We start from the raw sequence: 27,869 nt of genomic DNA, 5'->3' as shown, positions 1-27,869 counted from the left end.
TTGATGATTTGGTAATTTTGTTCATGGTTTACATAAAATACATTGGATAAGTGAATAAAAGAACACAATTATGTTTACATAATTTCAAGTTCATGTAAAAAGTCTAGAATTGTCCAGTGACCAATAGTTCATGTACATATATTAATAGTAATATTTTTTATTGTAGTATTGCCTCCAAGATCAAACAGAAATATCTCAAAAATAAAAAAAGTTATAATTTAATGCATAGAATCTAATCACAGAAAAGTGTATAAAAATATAGCAAAAAAATATATATAGTCGACCATATTGCACCACACAAAATAGGCATGCATTTAAATAATCGATTCTATTGCTTTGTGTGTTTACCAAATCTTCATAGAAGAGAAAACACTTATTAATATGCTAAACTTTTGAAGAAACAATCAAAAGTAAACAATAGTTGTTGCTAACTTTGTCATATTAAATTTCGATGTACTTATGGTATCTCCATTTGTACGTCTTAAATAGCACTTTTATTACACCAAGCAAAGTCTGTACCCTTATCTAAAATTTCACTGCTATGATACAATGCGACTACGTAAATATTCCAGCAATGCCAATGTTCCTTTAGCTAAAATAGCAGGTCGAGGGTTTCTAAATGCATTCCCATTTAACTGTAATGACCTGAAAGTAAAAAAAATCATAACATGTACATTCATACAAAAAATACTTTTTATATAATACAATACTAACAGGTATTAATTTGATTATAACTTGTGTAATTTTCGTGTGAAAATTTTCGTGTGAAAGGGTGATGATAGCCCAAAAAAATCCAAATTTCAGACTGGAATAAACTAGTATTAAAGTAACAATAGTGTCTTGCAACATCAGTAACAATAGCGTTTTGCAACATCCAGTCATTTATAGTGCAAGTTGCATAACACAATTCCTAATTTCCTTTGATTTTGTGTGTGTGTGCGAGTAAAGGGTTGTTTTCTTTTGTCTATATCAAATGGGTGGAGGATGATTCTAAATCTTTGACAGATGAACTTCATTAACTATCTTAATTTTTTTAATCAGTATTCAGCTTCTTGACAGGTGTATACTTTATAGAAATAAAAAGATGTAGTATGATCATGCTTCAGGATATTGATTTGACATTTGGTAAACAGTTTTACCATAACAAGTTACATCCAAGTCTGAATTTTGTTCTGGTCTGATGATTGATTTGCAGAGTTATGGTCCTATGACTTTGTAATTCAGGCAAATAAGCAATTTTCTGCACTTTCTTTTTTCTTCTTGCTAGTAGTGATTTGATATTTAGTAAGTAGTTTAACCATGAAAAGTAACAGATCAAATTTGAATTTTGTTCTGCTAAGATGATTTTTTTTAGCAGAGTTATGGTCCTTGAAATGGTTATCATCCCAGTTATTGCCAGTCAGATTTTTCAGACCGATTCCGATTTGTTCCAGTTCAGTGAATTTTTTAACCATAGGGTACTATGTATTGCAAAGCACTACTCTCAGAATGCATGTTTATATATACATTACTTTAAACATTACTTTAAACGGTATATACCCCAAGAAACAAAATTATTTTGGGCAACTCTTGTGCTGTTATGTTTATTTTGCTACAAACTTCAAAAAGTTTCCTTATTGACTTTGATAATGTCAAAACAAAGTAAAACAGCTAATTAAACCAAACATATACATTTACATAAAGTCTTTATTCAGAAAGTTAAAATATCTTATTATATCTCAATAATGATAGAAAACAGTTTCATATTGTTAATAAACTGTTATCACAGAGATAAGTCTCGCCTTTTTGTAATTTTGATTATGCAAATGTTGAAATCAAAATAGCAATACTTTAACATCTTACACAATTAAGTGATGCAAATATTCAAAGTCAATGAACCATGACTGAGTTACATGGCTAAACAATCTCCATGTAAATGAGATGTGCCAATATTAATACAACTGCATACCAAATACCATAGACTTATTATAAGTCCTTCCCAAACCTAAATACAAACATTAACTTGTAAACTATGTAAAATTTTCACAAGTCAATGAACCATAAAAGATGGGGTAGGGGCTATATAATCTCCATGGAAATGATACTTGCAAATGACACTAAATTTGCATACCAAATAACATTGACATTACATAAGCAGTTCATCTTAAACTGATCTAATCACAAACTAATACGTGTAAACTAAGATAAGTTTCAAAGTCATTTGACTGTGACTGAGGTGCAAGGCCAAATATTCTCTATGGAAATGAGATATGCCAATGCTTAAACAACTGAATACCAATTCACATTGGCCTACCACTAATGGTTCCCCTTGAACTGAACTGATCACAAACTAATACATGATAACTTAGAAAAAAAATTAAAGTCAACAGACACTGACTAAGGGGGCAGAGCCATATTATCTCCATGGAAATGAGATATGCCAATGCATATACAACTGCATACCAAATATCATTGACCTACCACTTGTGGTTCCCCATAAACTGACCTAATCACAAACTAATGCATGTATATAAGCAAATGTTTCAAAGTCAATAGACCATGACTGAGGGGGCAGGGTCAAATAATCTCCACGGAAATGAGATGTGACGATGCTTTTACAACTGCATACCAAATATGATTGACCTACCACTTGTGGTTCACCATAAACTAGACCTAATTACAAACTAATACATTGTTGATGCCGTTGACGTCGATGCTGGAAACATCATACCTATGTCTATACTCCGTCTAGGCGAGACAATAAAATCAAAGGGCATAAAAAGCCCCAAAATGTCCTAATTGAGATTAATTTCCAGACTTACATAATCTGTGTACAATTTCCTAACTCTGGAGGCACTTGGTCTATATTGTTATTCTGCAGATCTAGTGTGGCCAACATGGGAAGACCTTTAAATCCATCAGCATCTATCTGGGTTATTTTATTAGTATCAGCAAAGAGATTCTCTAACTTCTTAAGTTGATAAACAACACTAGGCATAGAAGTAAATCTGAAACAAACAGTTGTAAGATTCTAGAATCTACAATGAAAATTCATCCATAAATCAATTATTATACAATAACTTGCATGCTTTATCATGCTATATTACTTCCAATATTTTTATCTAACCAGTAGAAGCCATACATACATTGATAAAATAATATAGCAGGAAATACAACACTGAAAATGTACCAGTAATCAAATATAAAACCAACCCCTTTAAAACAAAACCATACATAAACTCAGGTGTTCTGCAAGAACAAGCATTTCCTGCTTCACTAGAGACATTGGATTCTCTCATTATAACTCAAAGTTTGGTTCACTAGAGACATTGGATTCTCTCATTATAACTCAAAGTTTGGTTCACTAGAGACATTGGATTCTCTCATTATAACTCAAAGTTTGGTTCACTAGAGACATTGGATTCTCTCATTATAACTCAAAGTTTGGTTCACTAGAGACATTGGATTCTCTCATTATAACTCAAAGTTTGGTTCACTAGAGACATTGGATTCTCTCATTATAACTCAAAGTTTGGTTCACTAGAGACATTGGATTCTCTCATTATAACTCAAAGTTTGGTTTTTCATTCAGTGATTTCCCAATTGAAGAAAAGAGGAAGGGATGATATGTTAGAAAACTTTATCTTTCTTTATCAATTCTTAATGATCATGTTATTTCTATGAGAATTCATCAGGTAAGGTCACACTTTCTCTTGTCACAATAGGGAATTAAGGAAAGCAAAACAAAATTGAACTTGACTAATGAAGATATGAGATTTAGCTAACCAACATGTTTATAAATAATTATTTATACAATAAACTGTTTGTGGAAGGTATAGATTGGTTAAGAATAAGAGAAGTGAACTTATAAGATAGTTACCATTCATTAGCAAGTATACTGACCTGTTATACGATATGTACAGTTCTCTCAGTTGAAATAATGAATACATTTCATTTGGCAAACTGGTCAACTGATTATTCCTATAAATAAATTGTACAACATTTTATCAAAAACTTTCATCATTCACTTCTTCTTAATACTCTCCAGTTTACCTTAGTACAATTTGTAATTCAGTAACTTAACGTTATTGATCTCTCCTATTAGCGAGGGCGGATGTCCTAACATACTAAAAACTCATAACTTATCCAGGATTTTGCCTTGTTAGAGAGGTGACCAATCAGCAGTCAGCTCTTTTCTATTGTGATAGTTCAATTCCAAGCTAATTCCAAATGATAGATTGACAGGTTACTTTCTGGTGTGTTGAGCTATTGGTTTAAATTTAATATCATATAAGTAATTACTTAGATTATTCACTATACCTGCTAAGTAATTATATGATGCACAAAAAAGACAATGATACAAAAATCATAGGCAGTAGAAAAATCTGTACTAACTAAAAACATCCAAACGAAATCAATGAGTACATACCAATCACAGCTGAAAATATCAGATTGTAATGTGTACATAGTTGTTCAAAGAGACTCAACTTTTTGTTGAATGAATAAATTCCACTCAAGAATACTTTTTTTCTTAATATGACATTACAATATTTGTACCAGTGGAATTAAGTATCTTTATCTAAAGAATGTATTTTTTTCTCACCTCAAGTCTAACATAGTCAGTTTTATATACAATCCTATATCTGGGTTTAACACTGTTATTCTATTCATTCCCATATTTAATTCTTTCAGCCATTCAGACAAACATATCATCCTACAATAAAACAGAATAATAATAACGTACCGAGGAAATACTAAGTGTTTTATGGCAGCAATGATAATCCAAAGTTATAAGAGTTCAGGCATCAAAATATTTCACAGGTTGCAATATCTAAATACAAATGTAATAATTAAACTACTAAAATCTCATTTTGAGATCATGTCATTTTTAATCAGGTATAAACTAAAAGATGTCTTATCAAAAGAGGTTAATGTGGTTTAAATATCATTTTTTGGGGTAATGTCTGGACAGTCTACACAATACAGTCTAACCTTGACTAGTCAGAGGGACCTGACATAACTAGTTGACTCATCAGAGGTCACAAGTCTATCATGTTCTACCATTTCAATAGTGCACCTGGTATTGTATAGAAAAATTACAAAACTTACCCTGGAGGAATATCTGTGAATGCATTTTTACTGAGGTTGACAGAAGTTATCTCCCCTTTCTGAGCTACAGTCCATACATCATCTGATACATCTGATGTCTTCTTGTTACTACAAAAATAAATATTTTCAAAGTTTCATCATTAAGATAACAAGACAAATTTTACTGTCCAAAATCAAAACATCCCTTTATTCCACTAAGTATAAGACATTTGATAATTTCTGGTTTGAATATATTACAGCTAAAACTATTAAACATGTAATACATATACAATTTGAGCTATTTTGTGTCAAAAATATAGCAGGGGAATATTAAAATTATAAATTCAAGACAGATTTAGATTAAAGTCTGGTCTTCTATTGTCTTGTCACCTGTAGTCTAAAGTCTTTGACTGACAAATATCATGTGCATTGACTCCCTCTCCAGTACCACCAATGATTCCTGATTCTCCCTGGCCACTGTGGACACCTTTATTACTGACAGGTATGTCTGTGTTTTCCATTCTGCTCATCAAATATTTCTTTATTTCTGTTGTCCCTCTCTTTTACAATGAAATTTCAAAAATCAAATTGTTTTAATATGGGAGAACAATCTTAGGATATGTTTCAAATTTAACAAAAAAAAAAAAAAAAAAAAAATCAGAAATGACATAACTAATGTAACAAATAAAAGTAGAACTTTCAGTGACTGCACCAAACGCCCAATCCTAAAAGTTTGTTTATCACTTCTTGAACATGTAAGACCAGAATATATCATATGCACAATCCACAATCTCAGGTAGAGTTCTATAACTGTGTAAATTTTCATTGATATCCAAATAGCAGTTCAGGACTTTTACCAGACATGGCAATAAAGTAAGTTTGATTATCTACCCTTAATATGAAGGACTGAGATTATATTCCTTTATGTACATCCTCAGCTGGTGTTCTATAACTGGTTCAAAATCTATTGATACAGCATGTTTAAGTGTTTAGGAAAAGCTGCACTTATCAGAAACTAATACCACTTATTGCAACATTGAGTGAAATGTAAGTTGAACTAGATATCATTGAGATGGGAGCCATCTCTGTGGGCCCCGCTGTGAATAATGTGCATTAAAAAATTGTATCTTTACCATAGGACATGGGTTTGTCAACTGAAATCAAAGTTTTTGACCTTGACCTTTGACCTATGAAGTTGTAAATAAATTATGACACACCCTTTGGTGTTGGTTTATAAACATGTCAAGTATAAACTTTGAAATGATAAAGGTTCTCAAGATATAGAGCGGACACGATCTTTACCATAGGACATGGGGTTGTCAACTGAAACCAAAGTTTTTGACCTTGACCTTTGACCTAGGAAGTTGCACATAAATTATGACACACCCTTTGGTGTTGGTTTATATACATGTCAAGTATAAACTTTGAAATGATAACGGTTCTCAAGATATAGAGCGGACACAATCTTTACCATAGGACATGGGGTTGTCAACTGAAACCAAAGTTTTTGACCTTGAACTATGCCCTAGGCAGTCGTTCATAAATTATGGCACACCCTCTGGTGTTGGTTCATATACATGTCAAGTATAAACTTTGAAATCATAACGGTTCTCAAGATATAGAGCGGACACGATCTTCACCACAGGACACAGGGTTGTCAACTGAAACCAAAGTTTTTTGACCTTGACCTTTGACCTAGGAAGTTGTACATACATCATGACACGCCCTCTGGTGGTGGTTAATAAACATGTAAAGTATAAAGTATGAAATCATAATGGTTCTCTAGATATGGAGCGGACACAAAGTGTTACGGACGGACGGACAGACTGATCACTATAGGGGACCGCCTTTGGCGGGACCCTTATTATCTCCCCTTGAACACATAGGACCAGCATCATATTTTTTTAAACACATTCTCAGGCAGAGTTTCCAACTGTGTAAAATTTTATAAACATCTTTTTATCTTTTAAGACTTGTGCTTATAAGTCACACGGACAAACAGAGAAAGCCATTCCTTTAAATTCTGTATGTGTCTGTCCCAAGTCTGGAGCCTTTAAATCAGTGGTTGTCATTTGTTCCTGTGTTATATTTTTGTTTTTCATTCATTATTTTGTACATATATTAGGCTGTTAGTTTTCTTGTTTGAATTGTTTTACATTTGTCATATCTGGCTTTTTATAGCTTACTATATGTGGTATGGGCTTTGCTCATTGTTGAAGGCTGTACAGTGACATATATAGTTATTAATTTCTGTGTCATTTGGTCTATTGTGGAGTTTTTTTTTATTGGCAATCATATCACATCTTCTTTTCATATTTATTAAAATTATTTTGTAACATGATACCATAAATTTGTTTTTTATTTAGACAAGTAACAACACTGAATATTGGAGCACAAACACAAGTTAAAAATTACCATTATTATGTCCCTTCTGATTGATTTCATAGGATTTCCATCCAAAACTACAGCCTTCAGTGCAGTCATTGTTCCCATAGCATAAGGCAACCTGAAAACCAAAATTTTTTTTATAATATAACATTGCATTTCGACTACTATACATTACTCAATCTATACATAGGACTAAGATATCTATATTCTCTAATTCCCTTTTTCAATAATGCTTAAATACAGTGTTTTTAATTGAAGATAACAGCTGTCTATATAAACATTCCATGCATACAAAAAAATCATTTACTTGATTGTTGCCAAAAAAATAATGTTACAAGATTTTTTTTTGGTCACAAAGCTATGTTTTTTTTTAATATTAAATTATAAATTATTGATCTATTCATATTTTTTAATCTACTAGTCCAACAAACTAGCTTTAATGATTTCAAGAATTTTTAAGAAAATAACTGAAACATACAAAAAGCACTTTATTTTGAAAGAGTTATGGTTTTTTAATTTTGTCAACTGTAATTCTACACAAATGGCACTGCTTTAAATAACATTAATGTATAACAGACCATCATTCAATGCTGCTTTACAGGAAAATAATATTACATGAAAATGAATTGATTTGAGAAAACCATAATCATTTTTGTCGTGCCTTCGTCGAAAAAGTGAGACTAAGCGATCCTACATTCTGTCGTTGGCGGCGGTGTCCACAAATATTCACTCTGTGGTTAAAGTTTTTGAAATTTTAATAACTTTCTCTAACTATACTGGATTTCTACCAAACTTGGACAGAAGCTTGTTTATGATCATAAGAAAGTATCCAGAAGTAAATTTTGCAAAAATAAAATTCCATTTTTTCCGTATTTTACTTGTAAATGGACTTAGTTTTTCTGCGAGGAAACATTACATTCACTCTGTGGTTAAAGTTTTTTAAATTTTAATAACTTTCATAAACTATTCTTGATTTGTACCAAACTTGGACAGAAGCTTGTTTATGATCATAAGATAGTATCAAGAAGAAAATTTTGTAAAAATAAATTTCCACTTTTCTGTATTTTACTTATAAATGGACTTCGTTTTTTTGCCAGAAACAAAACATTCCTTCTGTGGTTTAAGTTTTTAAAATTTTAATAATGTTCTTAAACTATCCTGGATTTCTACCAAACTTGGACAAAAGCTTGTTTCTGATCATAAGATATTATTCAGAAGTATATTTAAAAAAAAAAAATCCACTTTTTCCGTATTTTACTTGTAAAGGGACTTAAAGGGAAATTCCGTGATTTTTTACTTATCATTTAATTATGTTCATCTTAACATAAAAAACACATTTGCAAAGTTTTAAATTTATATTCCTTCTAATAACGGAGAAAATCAAGTATTTGTAACTTTTTTGGTTGAATTCTCGAGTGGGTCGTGACGTATTAGCCCGATTTATTGAATTCTGGGAAAAAATAAAATCTGTTTAACTCTTATAGCTTATCGACAATATACGTAATTAAAAGCGCACAGCTGACGAATGGTCGAAGTTATTAACCACAATATAAGAATGAACGAAAATGAATATGCATATACCGTTTTGTATTGATTGAATTAAACTCCTATAAAATTATCTCTAGTAAATGTTTTTGAATAAATTTAATTAATTATTGTTGAGATTTTTTTCATAAAATATTTATTGAACATTTTTACTGATATTGAACTGAAAATATTTCAGTTCTATTTACCGTTATTGTTTTGATAATCATTTCAATGCAACTAATGTGTGAGCAGAGTGTGTATATTATTTTGTAAAGGTCACTGTATATTTCTCTGCTTGAGGTCAATTCGTTTACCTTGTAGCTATTTAGCCGCAGGTGTGAGTTCAAGCGTACACAGGTATAAATGTTGTTATTTGGAAAGGATAAACAGAAAGGATTAGAAAGAGTATGCTGTCACGATGTTAATACACTAAGATTTAATACACGATGAGAATAAAGATACAATGAATTAAATTGTGTAAATTAATTGAAAATAAAATTCAGATTCGTAATTCCGAAAGTGTATAAAAATAAAAGGAAACAATTTTTGATTACTTTCTTAGCGGCAATTGGCGTAAAGATTCAAATATGAAGCAAAAAATAGTAGTTTTAATCTTTTATAAAAACTAAATGCAATATTACCCAATTTGATATACCATTGTACATCTGTTTGATATCATTGACTTTACCGGAATTTCTTAACTTGTATTCAAATCTGGCTGTGTTTAAATGCTAATAAAACTATTGCAATTTTAAAGTTTTTAATTGACAAAAAAATACAACATACAACATGCATGATTTTTTTTTAGTTTCTTTTTAACATTTTATTCTTACATAATTAAATTCATTTGACAATCATTTACACGAACTTTCTGTGAAAAGAATATCAATTATCTAAGCTAAGGCATTATTTCTTTTGAGGATTTTTGAGGATTTTTTTTAAAATTCTATGATAATATTTGTGCAATGTTGAACATGATAGCCGTCATTAATCCAAATAAGTAATACAGTAGTTGTAATAAAAGTTATATTTTAGTCATGCATAACTGATATTGACGAATTCATAATAGTTCGTCCATACATCGTTGTTCTTGAAACAATCATTATTAGTATACATGTAAGTTTCCTGACGTATAAGAGCCATTGAGGATGAGCTCCAGAGAAATCAGACTAGTGGCGTTTCGTTCGTTTGTTTGTTGGGAAAGGAGAGGAAATGCAACCGCTTGTACAGATAAACGACAGAATTACCATACAAGCATTTATAGTCAACACAATCAGAAAGAGTTCCCATCGTTAGACGGGGAATATGAAGGCTTCCAAGAATGAACAAGTGACATGTCTAACTCTGAACAGTTAGAAAACAGACTATCGACATCGACCGCTTGTTCTTAATATTTGAAACTGTATGCATATATATACATATACGTTTATGATATATATAGTGATGAGTTCTTGCGTCTGACAAAAACTAAATTCCTTCATGGTTATATCTTGCCATACGTTTATATTGGTTTGTAAGGTGATTACTCACAATCGTTATTTGAAAATCCTGTTTGTGAGATGTAGATTCATTTCAATACAGAAATTTCGTCTATATATTTCACAAGTGTATAACACGGAGAAGCTCTGAAGGTCCATTACTCCCATTTTGTTTGGGTGTGAACCATCGATGTTTACAGCAATATCACAGAATAAGATGATGATGGTAGAAAGAACTATGGGCGTCATGTGGCAAATATTACATGCATATCGGACAATGAGTTGTCAATCTGTATGAAAAGATTTCCAATACAACCATATTATTGAGAAGGAATGTTTACATGCTATACTCTCGTACTAGTATTACAGGGTTCTTGTGGCGTTCACCTTAGACACACATCTTTTTAACGATGTTTAAAAAAAAGACAGAACCAATTTAATGTCATATTTCCCTATTTTTTAAATATAACTAAAAGTCTTTTATCTGACAAGAATACCCCTATTTAGCGAACAAGTAATTTATTCTTTTTTCTGTTATCGAATACCAAGAAAGAAAATAAATCCCGAAATTAATTTGAAACTTTGATACTCAAAAGTTTCCTAGCAAAATATTCACATTCCCTGGGGATAATTAGTGTTCGTCCAGTGGCACATATAACAATTGTGATGACGAATTACTTCCTTTGTTCGAGAACAATCTTATTGAAATATAAATCTGTGATTTTACTAGGTCCACAGCTTCAATGAACCAAAGCAAAAGTTATACATCGACCTGTATTTAAATCAAATTGGTTCTCTTCTTCTTCTGGTATACAATAGTCTATCGACATTTGATGATTACATACTGTTGGCATACGTGGACTAGTCTATTTACAACACTTTTACCCCTATTTATTCAAAATATATGTTTTTTTCTTATGTTCAATGTATACATGTATATATTTTAAATTGCGCTATAGTTCCGTAACTTTCTATCCAGTCGTATAAACGAATCGTCGGCAAGTGCGTACATTTTTTTAAATCAATATTTCTGGTCTGTTCCAATCTGTCCTTCACTGTTGACAATGACTATATATTACATTTTCCCAAATTCACCCTTGGAAAAAATATTTAAATAGATTTTAATTTCATCAAATCTTATTTTTTGGGTATTATTTATATGTTTATGAATTATATTCTTTACACCAGAAATGTTATTTATAAACAAGCGTATGAGTTTAGTAATGACAAGTAAGACAGAGTTGTATATTATTCATCTGATAGTTCAAAATGGAAAGTTATAAGTTATAAGTTATCAGCCGTGTACACTGATCAATACCTGCAGAAGTGAAACGATGCATGAACTTGCAAGCCTGACAGGAAATGGCTTGAATACCTGGACGTGTCACCTCACACCCCTCACAATACCTTTGGAAGTAATACCTTTAGCCATGCTGGTGATCAGATGAGGGAAGATCAAAATATATTTGTTTATTACTTTTAAAGAATTATGAACAAATAAGTTTTTCGAAAACAATTTTCACAGAACACTTATTTATGATTTCAACTTTGACTTTTCACCTAATTCCAATATCAACAGTTTAAAAACAACAGACCATGGTAATTTAAAAAAAGTAAGAATATTTTTCGTATCAAGTTAGTTAGTCGGATAAAACAACCGTACGATTGACAAGATATCGACACGCAATTACGACTACATCGGTTACTGTAGTTTTGTTTCTTTGTGGTTTATAGACATATCGTTTTTATTAATCGGGAAAGAAGACAAAATGGCGGATCGCAGAGAATTGATACTCTAAATTTAAAATCGATGGTGATCGCTTATCTAGCGGAATAAAACTTTAATATCTATGAATTTGAGCATTTTTATACAGAATGAACATAATATCAATTTTTGATTTTTTTGCGAAGTTTGCCTTTAACATAACTGATATAGTCGTGCAAAATAATATAGCATTTAAAAAAACTAGATGTACAAGAAGGACATAGATAAAAGCTTATATATAGAAAATTTGTAAGGGTTCCGCGGAACTCAGTGTCTTTGTTTATGTGTTACATATTTGTTTTTCGTTCATTTTTTTATATAAATAAGGCCGTTAGTTTTCTCGTTTGAATTGTTTTACATTGTCTTATCGGGGCCTTTTATAGCTGACTATGAGGTATGGGCTTTGCTCATTGTTGAAGGCCGTACGGTGACCTATAGTTATTGATGTCTGTGTCATTTTGGTCTTTGTGGATAGTTGTCTCATTGGCAATCATACCACATCTTCTTTTTTATATACTTGCCTACTTTTGCTGTTAATCACAGACTCAACAAAAATGAGGAAAAACATCAATAAAAATTTCCCTCTGGATGCTGTCTTTTGATTGAAAGAAGCTTCCAAGTTTGGTAAAAATCAAGGATAGTTTATGAATCTAATAAATATTTTATAAACTTTAACTGCAGACTGTATGTAATGTTAACTGGAAGAAAAACTTAAAGGGAAACTTCGCAAAAAAATCAAAAATTGATATTATGTTCATTCTGTATAAAAATGCTCAAATTCATAGATATTAAAGTTTTATTCCGCTAGATAAGCGATCACCATCGATTTTAAATTTAGAGTATCAATTCCCTGCAAGAAACAAAACTACAGTAACCGATGTAGTCGTAATTGCGTGTCGATATCTTGTCAATCGTACGGTTGTTTTATCCGACTAACTAACTTGATACGAAAAATATTCTTACTTTTTTTAAATTACCATGGTCTGTTGTTTTTAAACTGTTGATATTGGAATTAGGTGAAAAGTCAAAGTTGAAATCATAAATAAGTGTTCCGTGAAAATTGTTTTCGAAAAACTTATTTGTTCATAATTCTTTAAAGTAATAAACAAATATATTTTGATCTTCCCTCATCTGATCACCAGCATGGCTAAAGGTATTACTTCCAAAGGTATTGTGAGGGGTGTGAGGTGACACGTCCAGGTATTCAAGCCATTTCCTGTCAGGCTTGCAAGTTCATGCATCGTTTCACTTCTGCAGGTATTGATCAGTGTACACGGCTGATAACTTATAACTTATAACTTTCCATTTTGAACTATCAGATGAATAATATACAACTCTGTCTTACTTGTCATTACTAAACTCATACGCTTGTTTATAAATAACATTTCTGGTGTAAAGAATATAATTCATAAACATATAAATAATACCCAAAAAATAAGATTTGATGAAATTAAAATCTATTTAAATATTTTTTCCAAGGGTGAATTTGGGAAAATGTAATATATAGTCATTGTCAATAGTGAAGGACAGATTGGAACAGACCAGAAATATTGATTTAAAAAAATGTACGCACTTGCCGACGATTCGTTTATACGACTGGATAGAAAGTTACGGAACTATAGCGCAATTTAAAATATATACATGTATACATTGAACATAAGAAAAAAACATATATTTTGAATAAATAGGGGTAAAAGTGTTGTAAATAGACTAGTCCACGTATGCCAACAGTATGTAATCATCGAATGTCGATAGACTATTGTATACCAGAAGAAGAAGAGAACCAATTTGATTTAAATACAGGTCGATGTATAACTTTTGCTTTGGTTCATTGAAGCTGTGGACCTAGTAAAATCACAGATTTATATTTCAATAAGATTGTTCTCGAACAAAGGAAGTAATTCGTCATCACAATTGTTATATATGCCACTGGACGAACACTAATTATCCCCAGGGAATGTGAATATTTTGCTGGGAAACTTTTGAGTATCAAAGTTTCAAATTAATTTCAGGATTTATTTTCTTTCTTGGTATTCAATAACAGAAAAAAGAATAAATTACTTGTTCGCTAAATAGGGGTATTCTTGTCAGATAAAAGACTTTTAGTTATATTTAAAAAATAGGGAAATATGACATTAAATTGGTTCTGTCTTTTTTTTAAACATCGTTAAAAAGATGTGTGTCTAAGGTGAACGCCACAAGAACCCTGTAATACTAGTACGAGAGTATAGCATGTAAACATTCCTTCTCAATAATATGGTTGTATTGGAAATCTTTTCATACAGATTGACAACTCATTGTCCGATATGCATGTAATATTTGCCACATGATGCCCATAGTTCTTTCTACCATCATCATCTTATTCTGTGATATTGCTGTAAACATCGATGGTTCACACCCAAACAAAATGGGAGTAATGGACCTTCAGAGCTTCTCCGTGTTATACACTTGTGAAATATATAGACGAAATTTCTGTATTGAAATGAATCTACATCTCACAAACAGGATTTTCAAATAACGATTGTGAGTAATCACCTTACAAACCAATATAAACGTATGGCAAGATATAACCATGAAGGAATTTAGTTTTTGTCAGACGCAAGAACTCATCACTATATATATCATAAACGTATACGTATATATATGCATACAGTTTCAAATATTAAGAACAAGCGGTCGATGTCGATAGTCTGTTTTCTAACTGTTCAGAGTTAGACATGTCACTTGTTCATTCTTGGAAGCCTTCATATTCCCCATCTAACGATGGGAACTCTTTCTGATTGTGTTGACTATAAATGCTTGTATGGTAATTCTGTCATTTATCTGTACAAGCGGTTGCATTTCCTCTCCTTTCCCAACAAACAAACGAACGAAACGCCACTAGTCTGATTTCTCTGGAGCTCATCCTCAATGGCTCTTATACGTCAGGAAACTTACATGTATACTAATAATGATTGTTTCAAGAACAACGATGTATGGACGAACTATTATAAATTCGTCAATATCAGTTATGCATGACTAAAATATAACTTTTATTACAACTACTGTATTACTTATTTGGATTAATGACGGCTATCATGTTCAACATTGCACAAATATTATCATAGAATTTTTAAAAAAATCCTCAAAAATCCTCAAAAGAAATAATGCCTTAGCTTAGATAATTGATATTCTTTTCACAGAAAGTTCGTGTAAATGATTGTCAAATGAATTTAATTATGTAAGAATAAAATGTTAAAAAGAAACTAAAAAAAAATCATGCATGTTGTATGTTGTATTTTTTTGTCAATTAAAAACTTTAAAATTGCAATAGTTTTATTAGCATTTAAACACAGCCAGATTTGAATACAAGTTAAGAAATTCCGGTAAAGTCAATGATATCAAACAGATGTACAATGGTATATCAAATTGGGTAATATTGCATTTAGTTTTTATAAAAGATTAAAACTACTATTTTTTGCTTCATATTTGAATCTTTACGCCAATTGCCGCTAAGAAAGTAATCAAAAATTGTTTCCTTTTATTTTTATACACTTTCGGAATTACGAATCTGAATTTTATTTTCAATTAATTTACACAATTTAATTATTGTATCTTTATTCTCATCGTGTATTAAATCTTAGTGTATTAACATCGTGACAGCATACTCTTTCTAATCCTTTCTGTTTATCCTTTCCAAATAACAACATTTATACCTGTGTACGCTTGAACTCACACCTGCGGCTAAATAGCTACAAGGTAAACGAATTGACCTCAAGCCGAGAAATATACAGTGACCTTTACAAAATAATATACACACTCTGCTCACACATTAGTTGCATTGAAATGATTATCAAAACAATAACAGTAAATAGAACTGAAATATTTTCAGTTCAATATCAGTAAAAATGTTCAATAAATATTTTATGAAAAAAATCTCAACAATAATTAATTAAATTTATTCAAAAACATTTACTAGAGATAATTTTATAGGAGTTTAATTCAATCAATACAAAACGGTATATGCATATTCATTTTCGTTCATTCTTATATTGTGGTTCATAACTTCGACCATTCGTCAGCTGTGCGCTTTTAATTACGTATATTGTCGATAAGCTATAAGAGTTAAACAGATTTTATTTTTTCCCAGAATTCAATAAATCGGGCTAATACGTCACGACCCACTCGAGAATTCAACCAAAAAAGTTACAAATACTTGATTTTCTCCGTTATTAGAAGGAATATAAATTAAAAACTTTGCAAATGTGTTTTTTATGTTAAGATGAACATAATTAGATGATAAGTAAAAAATCGCGGAATTTCCCTTTAAGTACAACTTGGCAAAAGTAGAGCAGGTGCACCTGAGTTCACACCTGGTTTTTGTCAGGGTTCCTATGGCTTAATCTTTTGTTTTCAGGACTTGTTTTTCTTTTCATTGTTTTAATTTTTTTTGCATTGCCTTTGGTGTTGTCAGCTTTTATTTGACTTGTAAGTTTTGTGTATCTTCTGACCCTTATTGAGCAAATTATTGTCACACAAAATTTATTAGGTCAAAAACTATTGCACTAAAGTATTCATTCTTTATAAGCATTGATACAGGGACCGGCTGTGCTTCGCCAATGTCGCAATTTGCGATTTTTTATTAAAATCTGGCGACAAAATACGGCTGATGGCGATATTTCTGGTGCCAACATTTCCCTATATAATTTTTTTTATTTCTTGACAATATGGATCTTCATTTTAATTGGTAAAGTTAAAAAGAAAATTGTACAAAATTTTACTTGGCGACAAGTTGATGACTACCCCAAGCTAATCAACGGTTACAACAGGTGTCATAATCTGTTGTTACAGGTAATCCATTTATCGAATGGGTTATTAATGATCATCAACATTAATTAATTCAATTAGAATTGGTCAGTCTGCATTTTGTTTATTCCATTTGAAGAAATGTTCATACGATAACACAATTTGCAATGTTTACCATAGTTGCATGAAGAAAGCATAACTGACAGGAAGGCGAAAATCATAATCAACTTGTTAATAAACAATCGTTTTACTTGTTTTCTGTTAAAAAATAGCAAATTCAGACGAAATTTGTCTTTGACTGCCCTCAGTTATGATACGAAAATGACAAAATCGACCGCCATTGTTAATAATATTTTCTTCTTCTACGTACTATGTTTAATCCTCCAAAGAAGGAGCACACCCGAATAAAGTAAGATAACTCAATTTTATTTTTTCCTATGATTAAGATACCTACCTTAAACATGTCTAAGATATGTCTACATAATTCTAGCTTTAGAATTTAAATGTTTAGGTCTTTTGAGTTATTGGAAGTTAAAGAGGGTCTTAATTAATAACAGTATGGGTAGGATGACTTTTGTCATCTTTTTCTGTATTCTTTATTTTTAATAATAATTTTCACTATTCTGTAAATATAAACACCTCTTATTTTGTTTTCTTCATTCAATTACTATTTTTTTTTTCTATTCTTTATATTTTAATTTAAAGACATTTTCTCTATTCTGTAGCATATACTGACCATAAGCTAATTTATATTCTTCTACATATTAATACTGACAAAAAGAAAATAAAGTACACATGTTGTTTTATTGTATGTATGTTCCAGACCGTATGAGTATTTGGACCGTACGCGTACGGTCTGGACCGTATGCGTACTTTTTCAATATACGCATACGGTCAAGTTTATTAGATACAAATGTATATAACAGATCAACATAACTTATATCTCAAATTAATATAAAAAGTTGAATAGTTATTGAAATAAAAACTGAATATGTTAACTATTTGTAAAAAATCAGGCTTATTTAATCTATTAATCTCCTGTACTTAGCATGTCAGTAATTCATTAATTACAGCCCAGTATGCTCATTGAAATTGAAGTTATCGGAAGTAAACGTAATGTGGGAGGACAATTGTTTTAGAATATTTAGGAACTTTAAAAAAAAATGCATATGCAAAGGAATATGCATGAACAAAACATGTTAATGTTAAAAATATATGACGTTCCTTAATTGTGAAAGCAAGTGTCATCTTGGGCCAGAGTAACAAAATAGGATTCACGGATATAAAATTAAACAAATATTTAATTTTAATTGTTCGCTTATTCACTTTATCCATCTAATTGTAATAATAACAATTTGTATAACTAAAAATAAAGATTTTGATAAATGTTTGTTAACATTAAACCCATATGATCCCAAAACATGTATGGTCAGCTGGACCGTACGCATATACTCATACGGTCCGACCGTACGCGTATGTTCGGACCGTACGAGTATACGTATACGGTCCGGACCGTACGCGTACGGTCCAAATACTCGTATAGTCTGGAACATGTATATAAACCCTTAATGCAATAACTTACTTAGTATTACATGTTAAATGATGTAAAGTGCAGGCTGAGTGCAAAGAAAATTAAATGGATCATAGTTTAAATTTTGGTAGAAGAAATAAAGACTCTAGCTGGTTCTAAAGTTTGCTCCAAGTTTTCAAAACTGGCGACAAAATATATGAGCTGGCGATTTTTTCTGGCTCCAACTTTTTGGGAGCCAGAGCAGACCCTGTGATATTCACTGAAATAAAACCTCCTTTAAGAATAACACATTAAGTAAATCCTGATTTATTTCCCCTGACTTTAATAATAAGTTACGACATACCCTGTCAGATCGTTGTTTGTCAGGTCGAGTCTTTGAAGCCCAGTCAGCACAACTATTTCATCTGGTATAACAGATACTTTATTGTCCCTTATATCCAGTACACTGAGTGTTTCCAAGTGATTTAAATGTTCTGCTGTCAATTCTTTCAGCTGGTTATTACCAAGATGTAACTCCTAAACAATCAGTTATCAAGTAGAAAAAAATTAAAGATCAATAGAAATAACAATCAAAACTAGTAATATCTATCTATAATCTAAAATAATCAAAACTAGTAATATCTATCTATAATCTAAAACAATCAAAACTAGTAATATCTATCTATAATCTAAAACAATCAAAACTAGTAATATCTATCTATAATCTAAAACAATCAAAACTAGTAATATCTATCTATAATCTAAAACAATCAAAACTAGTAATATCTATCTATAATCTAAAATAACAATCAAAACTAGTAATATCTATCTATAATCTAAAACAATCAAAACTAGTAATATCTATCTATAATCTAAAACAATCAAAACTAGTAATATCTATCTATAATCTAAAACAATCAAAACTAGTAATATCTATCTATAACCGAAAACAATCAAAACTAGTAATATCTATCTATAATCTAAAATAACAATTAAAACTAGTAATATCTATCTATAATCTAAAATAACAATCAAAACTAGTAATATCTATCTATAATCTAAAACAATCAAAACTAGTAATATCTATCTATAACCGAAAACAATCAAAACTAGTAATATCTATTCTATCTATAATCTAAAATAACAATCAAAACTAGTAATATCTATCTATAATCTAAAACAATCAAAACTAGTATTATCTATCTATAATCTAAAATAATATTTGCATATTCAATATTTATAAAACAGATGTATCATGAGTAACTCGTGTACCCTTATTTCAACTTTATGTATAAAAGTTTGAGCATCAAATCTAAAATAAGATCACTGAAACTGAATCAAGGTTACATCAGAGGGATGGTATGTTACTATACATGTAATTAATTAACATTCATACTATCTCAATCCATCATATACATTTCTGACAAACAGATGTAAATGTATAACAGGAAGTGTTAATTTGTAAATGTATAACAGGAAGTGTTAATTTGTAAATGTATAACATGACTTGAAGCTTCAAACCAAATTTCACAAAGCTCTGTATATTTGTTCCTGGGAATTTGACAAACAAATGCATGGAATGGACAGATGTATAAACAGAAAGACAGAAATAAACCAGTTTACACCCTTCATTTGGAAGTATCAGAGACAAATTTCAGTGAAGCAAACATATCATAATACACCATGCTGACAACAAGTGTATACAAATTTCTAAATTGGTTAAATTTATATATTTTGGTTCCTTTTTAAAAAGTTGAGAAACCAAACTATTGAACAAACAAGAGTGCACACGATGAAATGTCTCGCCTTCTTTACTAATCATTGATATTATATTGATAGTCCTAAGTATAAAGCTTTATAACAACTGTCACATAAACTTAACATTAACCAAGATAACTAAACAAAGACCAATGAACCATGAAAATGAGGTCAAGATCAGATGAACCATGCCAGGCAGACATGTACAGCTAACAATGCTTCCATACAACAAATATAGTTGACCTACTACTTATAGTAACCAAATAGACCAAAACACAAAAACTTAACACTGTGCAATGAATCGTGAAAATGAGGTCATGGTCAAATAAAACCTGCACGACTGACATATAGAACATAAAATATTTCCATACACCAAATAAAGTTGACCTATGGCATATATAGTATTAAATGAAAAGACTTAACTTTGACCACTGAACCATGAAAATGAGGTCAAGGTCAGATGACATCTGCCCGCTAGACATGTACACCTTACAATTATTCCATACAACAAATATAGTAGACATATTGCATAAAGTATGAGAAAAACAGACCAAAACACAAAAACTTAACAATAACCACTGAACCATGAAAATGAGGTCAAGGTCAGATAACACCTGACAGTTGGACATGTACAGCTTACAGTCCTTCCATACACCAAATATACTAGCCCTATTGCTAATAGTATCTGAGATATGGACTTGACCACAAAAACTTAACCTTGTTCACTGATCCATGAAATGAGGTTGAGGTCAAGTGAAAACTGTCTGACAGGCATGAGAACCTTGCAAGGTATGCACAAATATAGTTATCCTATTACTTATAATAAGAGAGAATTCAACATTACAAAAAATCTGAACATTTTTTTTCAAGTGGTCACTAAACCATGAAAATGAGGTCAAGGACATTGGACATGTGATTGATGGAAACTTCGTAACATGAGGCATCTATCTACAAAGTATGAAGCATTCAGGTCTTCCACCTTCTAAAATATAAAGCTTTTTAGAAGTTTGCTAACACCGCCGCCGTAGCCGCAGCATCACTATCCCTATGTCGAGCTTTCTGCAACACAAGTTGCAGGCTCGACAAAAATATCTACTGATTTAAATTGTGATGCTACCTAAAAAGCACAGTCTTTTTAAAATGATTTACGTCTTTCCCTGTGACAGATTTCATTTTAAGAGACCAGTGCTTTTGAAAACAAAACAAACAAGAATGTGTCCCTAGCACAGGGATGCCCCATCCGTACTATCATTTTCTATGTCCAGTGGATAGTGAAAATGTGGTAAAAACTCTAATGAGGCATTTATATTAGAAAAATCAAATCATAGTGAACATGTGAACTCAGTTTCAAGTTGATTGGACTTCAACTTCATCAAAAACCACCTCCACCAAAAACTTTAACCTGAAGCGGGACAGATGAACTGACAGACGAATGGAAGCACAGACCAGAAACATAATGCCCATAAATGGGGCATAAAAAAAAAATGTTACTGTAAATAGTCATCTCAAAGGGAGATAATCCATCTGTTTAAATAGAAATAAAGCATTGTTATAAATATCATCATATGTGGCTATTACCTTCAAATTTTGACATTTTGACAGTAGTGGTAAATACTGCAGTTTATTATGTCGTAAATACAGTTGTTCAAGATGCATCAGATTACCAAAGTCTGAAGGCAACACAGATATCTGATTGTGTGTAGCATCAAAAAATCTTAATCCTGAAATGAGAAAATGTTTCGATGAATTTCATTGTTATTCAAATAGTCGTGCAATCTTAATCATGGACTTCCTGACATACTGTGGATTCATGTAATTTAGTGGGTACCAATTATCATGGATTGGGGAAAACTATCATATTCATGGATATTTCATTTTGTGGTTTTGGCAAACTCTTCATACAATCCTTGGAGAAGACCGAACTAAGTTGAAAAACTTTTGTCTAATCCATTTGTTTTGTACAATAAAATATGTTTAAACTAAACCCTTTAGAAATTTGTAATTCTTTAAACATTTAAATTTGTGGTTCCCCTGTACCCACGAAATCCATGACTTTATATAAAGACTATTCTTTCCGAGCATAATTTCACCAAGAGTAAATAGATACTAGAACACACCCGCGAAATCACGGGTATTTAGAGCTTGGCTGAAAGTATGTAAACTGTTGTAGGATATATTTTTGTATTAGATTGTATGTCTGGAGAATTTCAGAAAAGGTATCAAACTGAGTCATAGGCACTTGGAGACAGGGCAATTATTCTAAACCCTCTCCCTTCTTTTTAAAGTCCGTTATTTTATTTATTTTTTTTTGCTTTCAGTCAAATTCCATGATTTTTGCGTTTCTGTATACTATGAACATACATATACATTTTGTAATATAAATAAAGTGTATTTGCTATTAACCATCAATTCCAAGTTTCTTCTTAATGGCGATCACTGCTATATTATATAGAGGGTCTCTATGTATTATAGGATTATATTAATCATAGTATACATGCAGAATAATGCGAAAATAATTGTTTTGTCCCTGAGAAATAATGAAAATTATGTTTAAAGAGGAGAGTAAAGGGGGGTATCTGCACGAAAACGCGAAATAAAATTATTATTTTACGATATCAGAACGAACAATTAAAAATTTCTTGCACGATCTTTTAATATCAAGAAACACGGTGAATAACGAACCTTTTTCACAGCTGCACATGAAATAAAAAGTGGCAAAACACGTTGCACGAAAATAACCCTGAACTCCCTCTTTTAAATTTAAAAGCGGAAGTCTTGGGTATGACTTAAAAGTCGGTCTGATGACGGAAACAATATCCGGACGCCTTTTTCTTAGTTTTTCTCCCAAAATAACCCAAACTGAAAAATCATAAGAATAGATAACAAATGGTACTATGCATTGTACCTATAGGACACAGAGGCATGATGATTAATTAGTTTGTGAAGGAAGAGAAACAACTCACAAAATGAGGTCTTCTGTTTAATAGTATAGAAAAGGTTGTTGTTTTACATTTTGTCACCTCAGGGCCTCACATATTACCCTTTTATTGCTTGCTATGCTGTACAGGTTTGCTCATTGCTTAAGTCCTTATGGTTACCTTAAGTTGGTAACTTCTAAGTCACTTGGTCTCTAGTGAATAGTTGTCTCATTGGAAATCAAACCACACTCTGCTTTAAGGAACAAGTATCTAAACATATAGGCATATAAATAGAAAATAATAACTCACCATCCATGCATCCTAGTTCTGGTGGTAAACTTTGAAGCTTGTTATTAGAAACATTAAGTCTGCTAACTTTAGTAAGGTACCCTATTTCTGGTGGCAAATTTGTTAACTGGTTATTAGATATATCCTGTAAAAGATATTGCATTACAGAAAAAAATATTTGTTTAAGCACAGGAAAAAGTATGACTTGTTCTCAGATACTGGTCAAAGAATGATTATTTAAGTTTATGAAAAGTGTACAATTCAATATCAAGTTTCCAACATAATATTTTGAGATCAACTGTCTTTTTCTATGTTTGGCCTTGATGTTGTTTGTCTTCTAATGACTTCAATGATTTTGAATTTATCTCATTCATGTCAGAAGGTAGAATTTGATAACCATCACATTAAAACTACATTTATTAACCTTTTTATTCACAATTTAAACTCTCAGACTGCATTGACAACTCTAAGACTAAATGGAACTAAACTACAACTCTTAGACTGAACCTGTCAAAAGACATTTGGAATCTGAGCACAAATATACCACTTTATTTTCATGTACCTACCAACTCCTCAAGTTTCCTCAGGTCACCAATTTCAGGACCAATATGCATGAGTTCATTGTGTTCAATGTGAAGACTGACCAAGCTGTGACATCTACTTATGCAGGATGGAAATTCTTTAAAACGATTCCGACTGAAATCAAACATTACTTAGAATGTTACCAATATAATTTTTATGAATAAAATGCACACTAAAAGAATACTGTATACAGTAAATGATATATGTAAATATTAAAAAAAAAACATAGATCAAATTAAACTGTCAATTGTTCTTGAACAATTGAGAGGTCTTTCCTTTTGTAATGTAAAATGCATGTTCCAACAGACGTAGAATGTATCGAAAAGGTCGGGTCAACCTTAAAAAGCTCGAAAACACACTAAAAATCCTTTATATAAGGTTAAAAACACTAATTTCGCTATCTGGGACATGACCTTGACCTTTGACCTTTTGACCTTTGTCAAGGTCATTAGTTCCCAATGCCATTACTGAAGACCCCAAGGGTCTAGGACCTTTGGTTAAATAGTAAAAGCTGATTTTGTCTTTTCAGAAACCTAAAACAGGGGTTATGCCCCTTAAAGAAAGGTCAAATCTCTTTGGTCAAAATGTAACAAAGTTGCGCCGTAATGACCCAAACATTTTCCACTATTTAAAACTTCTGTAAGTATAATGGTTTCTGAGATTATCCCATAACAAGGTGTTAGGTCAAAGGTCAAGGTCAACATACAAATTTGACCTTGAGGTATTTTTTAAAGATACATGAATTGATGATGATTGGTGAAGATCCTAGGTGTCTACGACTTACGGTTTCTGAGTTTTGGTGGCCAACCGACACCGGTTAATTTTCATAGGGGCATAACCCTACCAATGAGTCGTTGAATCTTTTCGATCCAAATGTAACGAAGAACCGGGGTCTGGTCCTGAACAAATTTCACCCTTCATTATTTTTCTACCTATTACGGTTACGGTGTTGGAACGATAACAAGGTTTTGGGGTTTCGGAGGGATTACTCCGAACCGACAAAATATTTCGACTCACAGGGTGAGTTCCGGATAGGTATTTATGACACCGATACAAAGTGTGAACATGAAAGCGACATGGTTTACGGTTACGGAGGGAAATTTTGTCAAAGTTTGGCGGAACAAGAAGAATAATAATCAGAAGAAATACAGTAAGGTCTTTCCCTTTAGTAAAAGGAAAGACCTTAATTAACCCTTATAAATATTTAAAAGTTAAAAGAACATAATCTTTGTTAACTCTTATGAATTATAAATAATAAATTATTCTGAACATAGATTTGATTTACCCTTTTCTTTATGAATTGCAAGCAACATAAAATAAAATGGGGACCATAATTCTCTTTTTATTACAAGTAATTCAATTTAATTCAATATTTTATTTACTTCGCATTCTCACCTTATGTATAGAATTACACAATACATTTATAAAAGATATATTTTGTATACATAAGCCAATCTGTACAGATTTATGAGAGACGATAATCAACTAAAACAATATGTATATATGCGCATAATAAATATTAAACCTGAATGGTAAAATTATACAACAAAAGTATTCAATTATTATTTACAGTATAAAAATTTTCTGACAATCTGTAAAACTATTAAAATGTTCATCAATTTTAAGAGACTCAGTCAATTAAAGACGCCAAGCACTAACCTGACATCAAGTTTTACCAAATTGCTTAATGAACGTATAGCTTGTGGTAGACTTTCTAATCTGTTATCATGAATCTGCAAATAAAAATGACATACAAAAAAGTTACACTATAAAAACAAGATAAATACAATTAACATTTACCAGAGCACCTTGTTCACGCTGTGTACTGACAAATATTTCTTTCAATTTCCTGAATATGCAAAAAATGAATGAAATAATGTTTCAGTATATAAATAATTCTATATAAATAATAAGTATATAAATTTGTTACATTGTAATGTATAGTCTTTATAACATCTGTGAATTAAAGACGCCATGTAACTAGAAAAGCTCTGCGACCATAACATTTATCATACCTTAAAAATAGAAAGAGCTATACTAGTCTATATTTTGGCAAAGTAAAACCTATATTAATAAAATTCTATAGTTTTTTATTTACCCACCCACCCACAAAGGTTTGTTCTATAAAAAGATGTGTGACATATGCAAAATATGCTCTGGGCAGAACTGTTCTGGGGATGCATATGTTCATAAAATTGAAATTTCTGTCAAAAATAGCTAGGTGTGTAGTATTTACATTACCAGAAGAAGTCTTTTAAAAGATCAATTAATTATAAAATATAACTCATGGCATGTACACATATATATGGATGTAGAAGATACTCTATTACTTATTTAAGGAAGATTAATAATGCATAACATTGTTTTACTAACATCCAGGACACTTAAGGCCGATAATTCTTTTATGTCCTCCGAAAGCTCTGTCAACCAATTAGAGGCCAGAATCAATTTCGTCAAATCGGTCTGTTCCCACCATCTGTCATCAGTGTTGTCAAGGGATACAGTCTTAGATTCCTCTGGTACATCGATGTTAATTCTCCATACTTCATCTGGAACTAAAATCAGAAATATCTTTAAATTCTATTATCAAATACTTGTAGGCAATATTTACCATACTGTTGAACTTGCACAATTTATTCATTAAATATTTTGTACCATTATAAATATTAAACAAATCATGGTCATTTCTTTCAAGAAAATAAAAGTAAATAACAGTAATGATAATTATTTGAGATAAATCATAAGAATATCTAATGTATTATGTTAAAATTTTAAACAATTTAAAGGTAGCCGAAAATGACCTTTTGATGCCTGATGAAAAAGGCCATTCTTACTAAAAAAAAACAAAAAATTTATGTAGCAACATTCCAGCAGCGCCTGCATACGGAGTATATATCTCCCAATTGATATGATATTCCAAGGCATGTTTTACCTATCATGATTTCCTTGATAAAGGATTGCTGATCACAAGGAAGCTATTAAACCAAGAGTTCCAAATGGTGAAGTTAAAATCATCTCTTCGTAAATTTTACAAACGCCATCACGAGTTGGTTGCCCGTTATGGAATAACTGTTTCACTGATGATATCTGACATGTTCCTTACATGTATGTCATAACTACAATACTCTTACCTTTTCACAAATGTGACCTACGGAAATTAGACTAATTACCAGGTTTGCAATAACATAAGCAACACGAAAGGTGCCACATGTGGAGCAGGATCTGCTTACCCTTCTGAAGCACCGGAGATCACCCCACCCCCGTTTTTAGTGGGGTTCGTGTTGCTTAGTCTTTAGTTTTCTATGTTGTGTCTTCTGTACTTTTATTTGTCTGTTTGTCTTTTTATTTTTAGCCATGGTGTTGTCAGTTTATTTTCAATCTATGAGTTTGACTGTTCATCTTGCATCTTACGTCCTACAAAATGAGGTTTGACGAATGACGATAAAAAAAACCTAAGGCTCATTTGACGCTAACCGTATCGAAAAACGGACGTTTGACGCTTGTCATTAAAGGGCATTACTATACTCATAATTTACACAGACGACGGATAGAAACAAGTTCCTGTGCTTCAGTTCGTGGTGATACTGATAGTCATAAAAATTATAAAGTTGTCCTGTATAGTTTTATTTGTTATCCGCACCTTTTGTTAGTGATCTTCCAGATAAATTTAATTGTCCACTCTTTCTTGCTTGTTTAAAAATACTTGGGTGAACTGTTTTAGGGTTATCATCACGAGTTTGCTGAAATCCGAATTTTGGATTTCTTGCCGGTTTTCTGGATGCCATTCTTCGCTATTGGGTCAC

At 31.4% G+C, this 27,869-nt stretch overlaps 1 protein-coding gene across 1 annotated transcript; it reads right to left on the bottom strand.

Moving 5' to 3' along the window:
• Window positions 1–141: 141 nt before the first annotated feature.
• Window positions 142–27,869, bottom strand: LOC143051805 (leucine-rich repeat-containing protein 40-like). The gene is made up of 14 exons (XM_076224751.1): window positions 27,707–27,869; window positions 26,440–26,621; window positions 25,726–25,799; window positions 24,051–24,180; window positions 23,506–23,629; window positions 21,857–21,999; window positions 18,885–19,057; window positions 7,483–7,573; window positions 5,458–5,627; window positions 5,089–5,196; window positions 4,583–4,693; window positions 3,883–3,960; window positions 2,802–2,987; window positions 142–645 (listed from the first exon to the last, which is right to left on the bottom strand). Exons 1-14 carry the CDS (start codon window positions 27,849–27,851, stop codon window positions 540–542), a joined length of 1,821 nt encoding a protein of 606 aa, XP_076080866.1. The 5' UTR covers window positions 27,852–27,869; the 3' UTR covers window positions 142–539.

The sequence above is a fragment of the Mytilus galloprovincialis genome, chromosome 1 (assembly GCF_965363235.1).
Source record: "Mytilus galloprovincialis chromosome 1, xbMytGall1.hap1.1, whole genome shotgun sequence".
NCBI lineage: Eukaryota > Metazoa > Mollusca > Bivalvia > Mytilida > Mytilidae > Mytilus > Mytilus galloprovincialis.
This window is presented reverse-complemented; position numbering and strand designations above follow the sequence as displayed.